Below are 13859 nucleotides of genomic sequence, written 5' to 3'. Positions count from 1 at the left end.
GCTTAATTTGATGCTCAATCATACAAAAATTTACTATAAAAAATAAATCATGAATAAATCGATTTCCATATTGACTGAAGTTGATATGTATGCATGTAAAATTAAGTTGCTCTGTTCATATAATGTCGATTTCGTGCTTTTTTATAACGTAATTTATAATAAATAAAGGAAAATCATGAAAAAATAAATTATCATGAAAAATAGATGAGCAAAACACCCAAATCGACAATAATTGGTAATATTATTGTGTTTTGATGTATTTACATTATTTATTAACATGTTTATTTATTTACATAACAAATTATGGCTACACATACATATGTACATATAGTAAACAAGAAAATCGTTTACTTCGCTTGCAAAGGAGCTGTAATGCCCTTCACAAATAAAAAAAACTTTCCATGTAAACTAGATTTTGGGGGTCAGTTTATATGGCATGCTATAAATGTCCGATATCGGCGGTTACGAGCAATGAGCAATCGTGATGTAAAATTTCAGATTGACATCTCAAATACTGGGCGACTAGTTCGCATACAGACAGACGAAATCGACTCAGCTCGTCACGCTATTTATTTATTTTATACTATTTTCGATAATTTTCAGGATGTTATAAAATTAATATATCCTGTACAGGGTATAAAAATTAATAATCAATCGTTAGTAAACTCAATGATTTTTTGTTGTAATGCGTATATGCATGCTATATGTGTGTGAAAGGTATGCATGTACTTTCAATAGATTCTAAGCCGTTGTTTACGCAAAAGTACATTTTGACTTAATTTCCATTTATCGGGAATAATAATAAATAATAGTTATAAACTGAAAAAATATATTATTTTAACTTTAGTAATTGGATTTTCAAAAAAAAAAAAAATGAAAATAAAATATTTGTGAAAAGTTTTGAATAAATAATATATTGTAAAAATAGATGTTTGAAAAATGAATTCGTGGTCAATATTTGACAATAATCAGATATATATTCTCTTTATAGAAAAAAATTAAAACAGTTTACTTACACAACTTCAATAAGGGTTGAAATTAGTATTATTAGCGCGTTTTATAACAGAAGAAAATTACAGGTTTATGAATTAAATTGGTATAGGCTTCGTATTAATATGTATTCCGATATAAAACAAGAATTAAAGCCGCAAAATTTTATAATGATAAAAAAATTACTTAGAAAAATCATCAGAAAAACTTTTGAACGCCATCTATAGGTGGAATTTGTGAAAAGCAACATTGACAAAGAACGTATAAATTACGCTCTCAGCGTTCTCTGCTTCTTCTTGCGTCATTTGACAAACGTCAAGGAATATAGACATTTCCTTTTGACAGATAAAACGCTTTAATTTGTGGTATTTGCTCGAATTTATAGCGTTAAACTTGCAAAAAACGCGCTAAATTTGTGCTTAATTTACGTGAAAAGTGAAGAAAATTGAGTAGCGTGTGTTAACGCTGCTATTTAAATAATATTTTTGCATTTTCCGTAGTAATTACTGCATGCGGCGACTGCGGACTTCAACGAAGGCGCAGACGGCTGGGGCAGCGACGGCGACAACGACGACGACGAAAGGTGGTGTTGCCAGCAATAGTAGCTGTGGTGGTGCATCAACAGTGTCAACCGGAATAACGCCGCATGCGGATAGTAAAACGACAAGCCACAATAGCAGTTTCAGCGGTAGTGGTGGTAGCAATAATTTGACAACAAGCAACAGTAGCAGTGGTGCTACAGGAGCCACCACAGCAGGTGCAGTACGTCAGAAACACAACAGCATGGACGTTAAGCTGAGTGGCGATGTATTTAAGAACTTTGAAAAGACTGGAAAGAGTGAATTGTATGTGACCGGAAATAAAAAACGGAGTGAAATGCGTTCATTACAATATTGCTTAAACGAAACATTTTTATTTTAGTTTGAAGTTCTTAAAACAACAAGTGAAGGAAAATGATAATCCGATTTTTGGCAAAAATGACGAATTTAAATTCGGAATCTCCAGGGCTATCTACGATCTGCTATGGCATGGACTACGTTGCACGTTGAAAAAAGATACAGTGCTGAATACTCTAGCAGATGTTGTGGTAAGTAAACGCGTGTAATGTATACTTATATACACATAAAATGTGGCAATGTGTGCAAATTTTATATTGAATGAGAAGTAAATGTGCAAAATTTTATAATTCAATGTAGACGCTGCATACTGATTTTCCATCGGTTATACTGGACATTGTAAATATCTTGGATGCGGAGACGTCTCTAATGACCGATGGCATACAAGAAGAGCGGCTCATGTTTAGTCAGATTGTTAAAGATCTGGACAAGGTGATCTCGGATAAACTAATAAAAGAGCGGTTGGAAATCGATACGCTGCAAGATGTAGGAATTGTAAAGAACAAGGTGTTTTACACCAAATTTATTAAGATAAAAACCAAACTTTAGTGAGTTTATTGTTTTAACAAATTTACGTTTAGCATGCTGACTATTTGAAATTTCAGTTACAAACAGCGTCGCTTTAATCTTTTTCGAGAGGAGAGCGAAGGCTATGCCAAGCTAATCACCGAACTAAATCAAGATTTCGAGGAGGGTGTGACTGCCACAAGCATAATGGATATCATAAAATCGCTTATAGGTATAAATTATAACATTGGTGTATCAAATATGTTCTCCTATGTATTTGTAATATTTGCTATTATAGGCTGTTTCAATTTGGACCCCAATCGCGTACTTGATATAATTATTGAATCTTTTGAAACACGTCCCGAACGGCGGCATCTTTTCATACCGCTGTTACGCGCGTACATGCCAAATGGTTCAATTATATGTGAAGTACTCGGTTACAAATTTCGTTACTTTGCTGACACAAGAACGCCGCGTTCGCTATTTCATGTTTGTTCACTTCTTCTGAAATATGGCGTAATTGAGCTACATGATATATACCAATGGGTGAGTATGGTTGCGGTTTTATTACAAGAACGCGACACTGAACGTTAATATCTTTTTTAAAGCTTACGCCAGTCGATAAAAATATTATAAGCGAATGGGAAAATGATCTAGCGGAGGCCAAAGAATTTGTGCGCAAACTAAATATAATAGTAACAAATAAAGATAAAGAACATGTGGAGCCAGAAATGGAGAAACCTTACGATGAGGTAACTAATTTGAAAATTTTAAATTATCGAAATATCGAAATAATTTTTAAAATTTATCAAAATAATTTTAAAAATTTTTTTAACTCTCAGGAAAAGTACTATGCCAACCAGAAATTCGGTTTGTGTGAGGGTCTGCTCAAAGTTGGAGACTGGGAAAATGCTTACAAAATTATCAAAAAACTACCAGAGCAATCGGTTGTTGTGCATGAGGCCATTGCGCGAGCGCTCGCCGAACTAATTCACATTTCCATCGATTATGTATACACGGAAAAATGCTTTAAAGCGAATTCACGCCGTTCGAAATTGACTGACGATAAGAAATTGTTGCAGAAATTGCAAGCACGTGAATTTTCCGAACTACGCAACTATACCATACCGATGGTGATAGCGCTAGGTCCGGCCTTGCATTTCGACACAGTGCTCATGTATAAACTTATACGCATATTGCGCACCATAATGACCGATATGGGCGTGGATAGTCTGAATGCGCCCACACCGAACACCGAATCGGAGACATTGTACTTCGAGGTGATGACTGTTATGGACGCAGCAATATTGCCGGCACTTTCCTATCTAGACTGTAATTGCCCTATGGCTGAAGAGATTTGGACTGTATTGAAATTCTTTCCGTACCATTTTCGGTATGTAGCAAAGTTAATTATGCTTTTTTATGTTTGTAGTTAATATTTGAATATTATTTTCGTGACAACAGTTATAGCTTGTATGCGCGTTGGAAGAACGACACATACTTGGTGCATCCGGTGCTAATACGACGCCGTGGTTTGGCACACAAAAATATCAAGGCTTTAATGAAGCGCGTCAGTAAGGAGAATGTGAAGCCTGTCGGGCGTCTTATCGGCAAATTGAGTCACTGCGCGCCTGGCTTTCTCTTCGACTATGTATGTCATATAATTATATGTGTTATTAAATAAATTTTTAAATAATTTACATTTTTTACAGATCTTACTACAAATTCAAATCTACGACAACTTAATTGGACCTGTCGTCGATTCATTGAAATATCTCACGTCGCTGTCGTTTGATTGCTTGGGTTATTGTCTCATCGAAGCGCTAGCAATGGCGGATAGAGATCGTTTCAAGCACGACGGTACCTCGATTTCACTGTGGCTACAAAGTTTGGCTTCTTTCTGTGGTGCGATATTCAAAAAGTATAACATCGAGCTCAGTGGCTTGCTGCAATATGTGGCCAATCAACTAAAGTCACAAAAGAGGTGTGTTGTGGTGAATTTTTTGTTAAACGAGTATTTAATTATACGCCTTTTCTAATTTTTCCAAGCTTGGATCTGTTAATTCTAAAAGAAATTGTGCAAAAAATGGCCGGCGTAGAATCCGCCGAAGAAATGACGAATGAACACTTAAATGCCATGTGCGGTGGTGAATTGCTGCGTGGTGAGGTGAGTATACCGCGGTTAATTAAAAAAAAAAACAATTTTTGTATTAAAAAAATATCTTATACAACACACAGGCTGGTTACTTCAGTCAGGTGCGTAACACGAAGAAGTCTTCACAACGTCTGAAGGATGCGCTCGCCAATAATGATTTGGCTGTTGCCATATGCTTGCTAATGGCTCAACAAAAACACTGTGTCATCTATCGTGAGACTGCGCAAAGCCATCTTAAGCTTGTCGGCAAGCTGTACGATCAATGTCAAGATACCTTAGTACAATTTGGCACGTTTCTCGGCTCCACATACTCGGTGGATGAATATGTCGAACGTTTGCCATCGATCATCGCCATGTTGCAAGAGTATCACATCAATGCCGATGTGGCCTTCTTCTTGGCGCGTCCAATGTTCACACATCAAATCAATGTAAACTCAAACATAGTTATTTTTTTCTGTTTACATTTTCAATTAATAAACTATTGTTTATTTAAAAACAGCAAAAGTACGATCAGTTGCGCAAGGCGGACCCCAATGCGAAAAAGTTGACTACCAATCAAAAATTGCAAAAATATCTAGAAGCCACCAATTTAATTATGAACCCTATTGTCGAGTCTGTGCGCCCGTTACATGGTCCCAAAGTTTGGGAGGATATTAGTCCACAGTTTTTGGTGACCTTCTGGTCGCTTAGTATGTACGATTTGCAAGTACCCGCCGAGAGTTATCAGAAAGAAATTTCGAAATTGAAACAGCTGTCAATGCAAGCAGCAGAATCCAAGGATTCGGTAATTACAAAACAAAAACAACAAAAGAAAAATATTTAAAAAATTAAAAGATTAAAATAAATAAAATTAATAAGTAAACAAATAAAATTTATAAAAAAATAATAAAAAATATTATAAAAAAAATTAAAATGAATAAAAAAAAGTTGAAAATGAGTAAAAAAATAAAAGAAATTAAAAACATAATAATAAAAATAATAAAGATAAAAAAACAAATAAAAAAATGAACAAAAAAGTAATTAAAGATCCGAAGATTCGATAATTACAAAACAAAAACAGAAAAAAATTCGCAAATAAAAAATTATAAAATTAATAAAAAATAACAAAAAAAACAAAAAAAAACATAAAATAAAATAAAACAAAAAAATATATATTTAACCAAAAAAAAAAATTTTGAAAAGATAAAAAAATAAATAAAATGAATAAAAAAATTAAAAACATAATAAAAATAAAAAATAATAAAAATCAAAGAATAATAAAAATAATAAGAATAATAAAGATAAAAAATTATAAAAAAAAAAACAAAATAAAAACATAAACAAAAATGTAGTTAAAAATCCAAAGATTCGGTAATTACAAAACAAAAAAAACAAAAAAAATTATAAAAATAATAATAAATTAACAACAAGAAAAAAATAATAAAAAAATAAAAAAAATATAAAATAATAACAAAATAATAAAAATAAAAACAAAAATATTTGTTGTGTTGTTTAGCTTGCACAGAGGGACATACAGACAGACAATCACCCGGATATTAACTTGTCTCGTCATCTTGATCATTTATACATATGTATGTATGTATATACATAACCACATATCTATACTCTGTATCAAGAGGTTGCAACAGTATAAAAATCAAAAAATAGTAATGATTAAAAAAATATGAAAAAATTGTTATAATAAAAAAATATAAACAAAAAAATAAAGAAAGAAACCATCTAAATATTTAACTAAAGAAATTAAATATTTTTTTCACCACAGAACGCCTCTAAGAACAAGAAAGAGCAGGAGCGATACATTGCTTTAATGGATAAGCTACAAGATGAACGCAAGAAACAGCAGGAACATGTCGATAAAATTTTACAACGCTTACAACAACAAAAGGACAATTGGTTCCTTTCGCGTTCGGCAAAATCTGCGAAAAATGAGACGATTACACAATTTCTGCAGCTGTGCCTGTTTCCAAGGTAGCATTTTTTTTACGAAACTAATTTCTATATTTGATAATAAATAAATTAATTTTTTTTTTATGTAATAGGTGCACCTTCACTGCCCTCGATGCCCTCTACTGTGCCAAATTCGTGCACACCATACACAACCTGAAGGCTGCCAATTTCTCCACGCTACTTTGTTATGATCGGGTTAGTAGGCAACTAATTAGTTGCAATGATTTAAATTTACCACAAATTAAAAAAAAGAACGTTGGAGACTATAATAATAGGTATAAAAGGTCACAGTGGTGAGCTGAGTCGATTTAGCCATTCCGTCTGTCTATATATACTGCAATTAGTGCCTCAATTTTTGAGATATCGATTTGAAATTTCGCACACGTCCTTTTCTTCCCAAAGAGCTGTTCATTTGTCGGAATTTCTGATATCGGACCCCTCTAGGGTACAGCTGCCATACAAACTGAACTATCAAAATGAAGTCCTTGTATGGAAAACTTTTTTATTTTACACGATATCTTCATCAAATTTAGCATGACTTATTATATAAAGCAAAGCTAATAATCTCCAAACAAAATTTTCAGATCGTACTACTATAGCATATATGTAGCTGCCATACAAACAGGTCAATAAAAATTTTGTATATAAAACTTTTTTATTTGACGAGATATTTTTTGCTTGGCTAATTGTCCAAAGCAACGCTAAAAATCTCCAAAAAATTTTCAGATCGGTCTGTTATAGCATAAAGCTTTCATACAAACCGAAAATGGAAATTTAGTTCTTTTATGGAAAACTTTTTCTTTTTGAAGTTTGCTACAGTTTCGGCTCAGTCGAAGCTCACTTTTTTTCTTGTAATAAATAAATTTGTTTTTAGATATTCTGTGACATCACCTACTCGGTGACTTCGTGCACCGAAAACGAGGCCACACGTTATGGCCGTTTCCTTTGCGCCATGTTGGAGACGGTAATGCGTTGGCATGCCGATCAGGCGGTCTTCAATAAAGAATGCGCCAACTACCCTGGTTTTGTTACGAAATTCCGTGTAAGCAATCAATTCTCCGAAGCGAACGATCATGTCGGCTATGAGAATTATCGTCATGTCTGTCATAAGTGGCATTATAAAATCACCAAAGCCATTGTATTCTGTTTGGACTCCAAAGACTATATGCAAATACGCAATGCGCTGATCATACTCATGCGTATACTACCACATTATCCTGTGCTCGCGAAATTGGCGCAAATTATCGAAAGAAAAGTGGAGAAAGTGCGTGAGGAGGAGAAGAATAAACGTCCCGATTTGTTTGTCATCGCCTCGAGCTACATTGGGCAGCTGAAAACCAAAGCCGCGCAGATGATTAAAGAGAGTGATTTCCATCAAGTGACCGAGCGGCAGATGCGTGTCGAATCAGCTACGGCTGCAGCCACGGTGGCAGCGAGCGCCGCAGCAATTGCACCCGCCGTCGGTGGGGCCACCCAAGCTAATGTGACAGTGGTGGCAGCAAGCAATAGCGCCACTGTTAACGCAAATGTCATTAACTTGGTCGATGTTGCGGCTAAAACTGCGCAGCAAACGGTGCAACAGACAAGCGCTGCGCTGCACGAAGCTACGCCCGTCGCGACAAGACAAGTGAGCAACGGTGATGTGAAGAGTGGTGAGTTTCTGCACGTCTTTGCCAAAAATAATTTTGTTTATTTAAATATGACAATATTTTTAGCTGAAAAACGCGAGAAGGAAAAGGTAGTGAAGCAGATTATTAAAATGGAACGTGAACCGATAACAAGCCCTGCTTCGAATAACACAGTAAATGAGCTGGATACGCGTTCTACAACGGTTTTGCTAAGTGAACGCAACGAACACGGTGAACGCCGCAGCAGCAGTCGCACCTTGAAGGATGTCAAGAAGGAGGAGCGCACGCGTGAGCGTGAACGCGAACAGCGTGAAAGAGAACGTGAAATGCAAAGGGAACGCGAAAAGGAACGTGAACGTGATCAGCGTGAAAGAGAACGTGAAAAAGAGCGTGAACAAAGAGAAAGGGAACGTGATTTGCGAGATTTGCGTGAACGCGAGCGTGATCGTGAACATCGCAGTCACAACGATGAAATCGATTTAGCTGTTGGCGGTAGTGGTGGTGGTGCCGCCATTGGTAGCAGTTCGGCCGGCGGGAGTACTATGATTTCCACACGTTCCAAACGGGACAAACGACGCGGCGATGAGCGTTATCGGCTAGAGTCGCCAGCTTTGGAGCACATCGAAGTGCTGGAGGGCAAGCATGAGCATCACGAGTATGAACGCGAACGGGATAGAGAACGTGAGCGAGAGCGTGCCAGGGATTTGAGTTCAGTTTCGAATGAAAGCAATGGTTCTTCGATGCATCGACGCAGTCAGGATATTATTGAATATGATAAAGGTTAGTAAAAGCGAAACAAGAAAAAATGTTAACTTCGGTTGCGTCGAAGCTGTAATGCCGTTAACAAATTAAAAATATTTCCATAAAAAAATTGCTTTTGAACGGTTAGTTTGTATGGCAGCTACACGCTATAGTGGTCCGATCTGAAAAATATTTTGGGAGATTCTAGCCTTGTCTTGGACAATAATCTATGTCAAATTTGCTGCAGATATCTTGTAAAATGAAAAGTTTTTCTATACAAGAACTTAACTTTCATCTGTCTGTTTGTATGATAGCTACACGCTATAGTGGTCCGATCTGCACAGTATATTGAGAGTTTGTAGCGTGATCTTGGATAACAATCCATGCCAAATTTTATGAAGATATCTCGTCAAATAAAAAAGTTTTCCATACAAGGCATTGATTTTTTGAGGTTAGTTTTTAATATCTATGTACAAATATGCTATAGTGGTCCTATAGCGCTGGTTTTGACAAATGATCAGCTTCTTGTGGAGAAAATTAAAATATTGACAGTTGATATCGCTTTAGGATAAGCGCTAGTAACCACAAAATATACATACATACATACTTAAGTTCTCAAATACAACTTTCTAACCTTGCAAATTGCTTTACAGATACAAAACGCCGCAAAGTGGAGGCCACGACAACCTCTTCGTCCAATTCAAAGGTTAGTATTTTGATGCAAACGTAGTTGCTAAGACAGAGAGGCGGCCATTTTGTGGAGTGCAGCAGATGTGACAATGCCCAGCCATTTGACACTACAGTTGTAAATACAAATTTAAGCCAAAACAAAACAACAAATCGCAACTTAAACCACCACTGTGTAATGCTAACGCTTTTATCAACTATAACAACAACAACAGCAATATTTTTGAAGTGATGCCAGTGGGGGAAGAAGTGCAAAAGGCGAAAACGTGTTAACAACAAGTAAACTCGCACTTAAACGAAACTAAAAATAATAAAAAAGTAAACAAATACAATAAAAAATAATAACCAAAAATAAAATAATACAACAAAAAATAAAATAATACAGCAAAACATAAAACAATACAACAAAAAATAAAATAATACAACAAAAAACTGTCAATCAATTCAACAGCGTCATCAAAAAGTTACTATGCAAACCAAAATGTGCGATTAAATCGACGAAGCTCTTTTGCCATTTTTTATAATATTGCAACAACAACCCAAAGTGATGCACCATTGCATTTTTAATAAGAAACACTACCGCGTACATGCATACATATACAAAGTAGCGTGTCAAACACGCGGCGTCAAAGCAAACTTTGCCAAAATGACTGATTATTTGTATGAAAACGAAAAGTTAATTTACTGCATTTAAAATGCTACACAGAAGAATGTTGAGGTTATTATTATTTTTTTTTTTAAATAAGTAGCACGAATTTAATATGTAAAAAAGAAGCTGAAAAAAATATATATTCTTAAATAAGTTTTAAATATTAAAAATTTTGAAATGAGTGCAATTTTTGAAGAAATCTTGTAGCAAAAAAAAAAAAAATTACAATTTAATGTTTTTTCTAATATACATTAAATGCATTCAAATGTGATAAAAAATACGTGTATTTATAGTTATTTTTGAAAAACAAAATGTAAAAACTGGTCAAATTTGTACTTAAGCACTTAAGCATAAGCTTTAGCTGTAAAGTTAGGGTACTTGTTAATTATTAAGTTAGTATATGTATGTGTGTGTCAGACGAAAACAACGAGCAACTCTACCTAAAACAACAGTGGGCCATTTGAAGGACATTCAACTAAGCGGAAAACCATTTTTAAACGCGAAGCAAATCATATGCATGACACCACAGCAGAGCTTCACTATTATTTAAGATTTCTATGTAATTGGAGACCATATGGAACCATCTTATGCTAGCGTAAGGTTAGCAGAGCAAAAGAGCCTACAACGTTATGAAGCAGAAAATACATCGAATACAACGCATTTTAGAGCTTGAACTTTGAAGCATAATTTCAACCTGTGTGATTATTTTGAGTGCTGGAAATGCTGAGATGAACATCCAAAAAATTCATTTCTACTTTGAAGAAGACACATCTTGATAACTACTAAGACCCCTCTGATGCAAAAAAAACTACACAAACTGGATGCTGCAAATGCTGAGGTGAACATCCACGAAATTAATTTCTACATTGAAAAAGACAGATGACCCTGATGCTTAAAAATTGCGACAAATGGATTTGGTTGCCCAGTGAAATTAAAAATCATAATAATATAGCAGTTGAATTTCACAACAAACAACTAAAAATATAACCAACAAGTAATAAATCAGCAATTGGAGACCACTAGACAACGAGGGAGCAACAAACATTAGTCTCCGGTAAAGTTTCGTTTCAAACTCGGAAGACTTAAACCAATGTTTCAAGCCCACCTAATTGAGACAGTGAACGAGGGTGGATGGGAGATCGGGGACAATTCCTCTGCGTCCGTAGTTCGCTGCAATAATATATAATGTTATAATATCAATAAACTGATGAATCGCAATTCTACCTTTTCTATCTTCGACCTTGAATTGAGAAGTAACCCTGTCGACACGTTTCCACGGCAGTCGGCTCAACGTAATCGGAACGAACCCGGACTTTTATCCGGCCAAGGGCTGTCAATTCTGCCGCTACAACAACAACCACTATTTTAAAAGTGAATATGCTTGGCGTCATTAGATCATTCAGAAAAAAATATGAGAAACCCGTTAGATGAACCAGCATTTACCAATTTCTTCAACACGGTACTAATTTCTGTGGACTTGGAAACTACTGACGCTGCAAACTTCTTACCATAAGTCGCTCGAGACCACGAATATTCCTATGGGCATTCAACATTTCTTTTCTTGGATCACAGAAGGAAGCCTGTATTTTAACAACGTCGTTCCATTTATTTTGAACTGAATATGAATATGGCAGACCAACATTATGAACTCAACATACTAGTAGTTCACGGTTTATCCCGGTCAACCCAAGAGAAGGCTATGGAGACAACAGGAAACTACATTCATTGAAGAGCTTCAACCAGCAAGTAATCAAGTGTACCCCCTCTAGTACATCACCAAAGCCTAACGTTTAAAATTTGAGAACTTCAGCAACGCTACTTTTTTGCTTTCTCAGTGACAAGGACGCATGTAATGTGCTGCTGAGCATGTGCCATCTATAAAGTGGACCGGAATTTCAAGCTGCAACTATTTTTTCAATACCAGAACACGACTTTCTATATTTGTGACTCCCTATATGTCATCTTTAAAGTTTATACTACAATAATATGTTCATGCAGACAGCTCAAGGACAACACTATAAACATCGTCACAGCAACCGAAGGTTCATCGTGTGCAACATTTAAAATTTATTGAAAAAGAAGTACAAATTGCCAAATCAAAAATATTTTCAAACAGTATGGATCGTCAAAACAACGAAAAAGACAACATTCTATCAAATAATCAAATCGCCGTCCGTTTTATGGACCTGAGACAACGTGAAACTTAGCTGCAAATCATTTTGTTTGACTACTATTGCGCCTAACCCAAACATCATCATATATTTTCTAAACATTTCGAAGTGTCTTTCTCTCCGTTGCCTGCTTACATAATTCTTCTTGTGCAGTTTTGTTGTTTGTCGTTGGTTATAAGCGAGCTGAGGTGATCGAATGGGCGGTAAGTGGGTAGCGGGTGGGTGGAAATTGTATTAAGAGCAAACAAATAGCAATTTATGAGAGAGAGAGAGAGAGAGAGAGAGAGATAAAATGTAAAAGTTTAGTTTATAAAAAAAGCTTTAACCTAAATATTGATATAGCCAAAAATAGGTTTATTTTACTAACAAAAAAAATTTAAACAAAGTAAAAATAAAATACACTCCACAACACAAAAATCAAGTCGTGTATGCGGAATTTTCTGAAAATATGATATAATTTAATTTTGTCTAATTACAGAAGCAGATTACAGAAGATTTGATTGAGAGTACAAAGAAAGAACGCGCCATAAAGAATAAAGAACGTAAGGAAAAGCTAACCGAAGAGGAGAAAGATGCACGCAAAGAACGCAAAATGGGACGTAAACGCGAGCGACTCGAGGAGAATTCCACTGCAGAGCATAAGCGGCGAAGAGAAGGTAGATATTTCAACAATGAAAACTATTTTTGAACATAAAACTTAAATACCGTTACTTTGACTCTTTTTTTAGTGCAAAATGGCGATGATGATTTGCGCGAGCGTGATAAATATCATACGAGGGTAAACATGCTACTTTTATTGCTAGGATTTTAATTAAAAAAATATTAATTTGAATAATTAATTTTACTAACTAATTTGATTAATTTTACTAATTAATTTGATTAATTTTACTAATTAATTTGATTAATTTTACTAATTAATTTGATTAATTAATTTCAATAATTAATTTTACTTATTTATTTGTCATTTATAGGAAAAATCACCACACTTGCGCAGCGAGACACGTGAACGTTCACACGAAAAATTCGAACGCGATCGCAACACACGTGAGGAGCGTTTATATACTTCGAAGTCTACACGCTCGCGCATTGGCTATTAGTGTGCAGACGGCGCACGTGTTTTACAAATATTTGTTTTTAGATTTAAAATTGACAACAACTACCGCATTAGAAACAGCAACCAATTCAACTAGTACTCTAAATATCCATTTTAATTTTATAAGCGCGTCTACAATAAAAAAAACAAAAGAAAAACTAACATAGCAACAAAAACAACTCCAACTTAACCACAGCGAACATTTCATTTAAATATAAAATATTATTATACTACAATCTTTTTTAAGTTTTAAGTAAACTTTGTATGTATTCATGTAGTTTGACATTCAAGCTCGCCGCGATTTCAACAGCAAATAATAAAAAGCCACCTATTCAGTTAATAAATAGTCCACTGTTGTAAGTTTTTTTGTTTTTATAAATTGATAAAAACAAAAA

General features: G+C 34.9%; 1 protein-coding gene across 1 annotated transcript; it reads left to right on the top strand.

The window, feature by feature from the left end:
• Positions 1–1321: 1321 nt before the first annotated feature.
• On the top strand, positions 1322–13616 carry LOC120767314 (THO complex subunit 2). The gene is made up of 21 exons (XM_040093240.1): positions 1322–1425; positions 1491–1835; positions 1912–2077; positions 2187–2434; positions 2492–2625; positions 2692–2939; positions 3002–3145; positions 3236–3786; positions 3858–4044; positions 4106–4377; positions 4443–4560; positions 4632–4976; positions 5048–5332; positions 6311–6516; positions 6588–6690; positions 7370–8147; positions 8211–8903; positions 9518–9570; positions 12850–13027; positions 13100–13149; positions 13343–13616. Exons 2-21 carry the CDS (start codon positions 1501–1503, stop codon positions 13466–13468), a joined length of 5220 nt encoding a protein of 1739 aa, XP_039949174.1. The 5' UTR covers positions 1322–1425; positions 1491–1500; the 3' UTR covers positions 13469–13616.
• The last annotated feature ends 243 nt before the right edge of the window (positions 13617–13859 follow it).

The sequence above is a fragment of the Bactrocera tryoni genome, chromosome 2 (assembly GCF_016617805.1).
Source record: "Bactrocera tryoni isolate S06 chromosome 2, CSIRO_BtryS06_freeze2, whole genome shotgun sequence".
NCBI lineage: Eukaryota > Metazoa > Arthropoda > Insecta > Diptera > Tephritidae > Bactrocera > Bactrocera tryoni.
The sequence above is the reverse complement of the archived record's forward strand: the minus strand, read 5'-3'. Positions and strand labels throughout refer to the sequence as shown.

Coding starts and splice junctions, on each gene's coding strand:
- LOC120767314 (XM_040093240.1), top strand. CDS start 1,501: ATGCGGCGACTGCGGACTTCAACGAAGGCGCAGACGGCTGGGGCAGCG. Junction 2,435..2,491: donor AAGATAAAAACCAAACTTTA/GTGAGTTTATTG, acceptor TTGAAATTTCAG/TTACAAACAGCGTCGCTTTA. Junction 9,571..12,849: donor CCTCTTCGTCCAATTCAAAG/GTTAGTATTTTG, acceptor GTCTAATTACAG/AAGCAGATTACAGAAGATTT.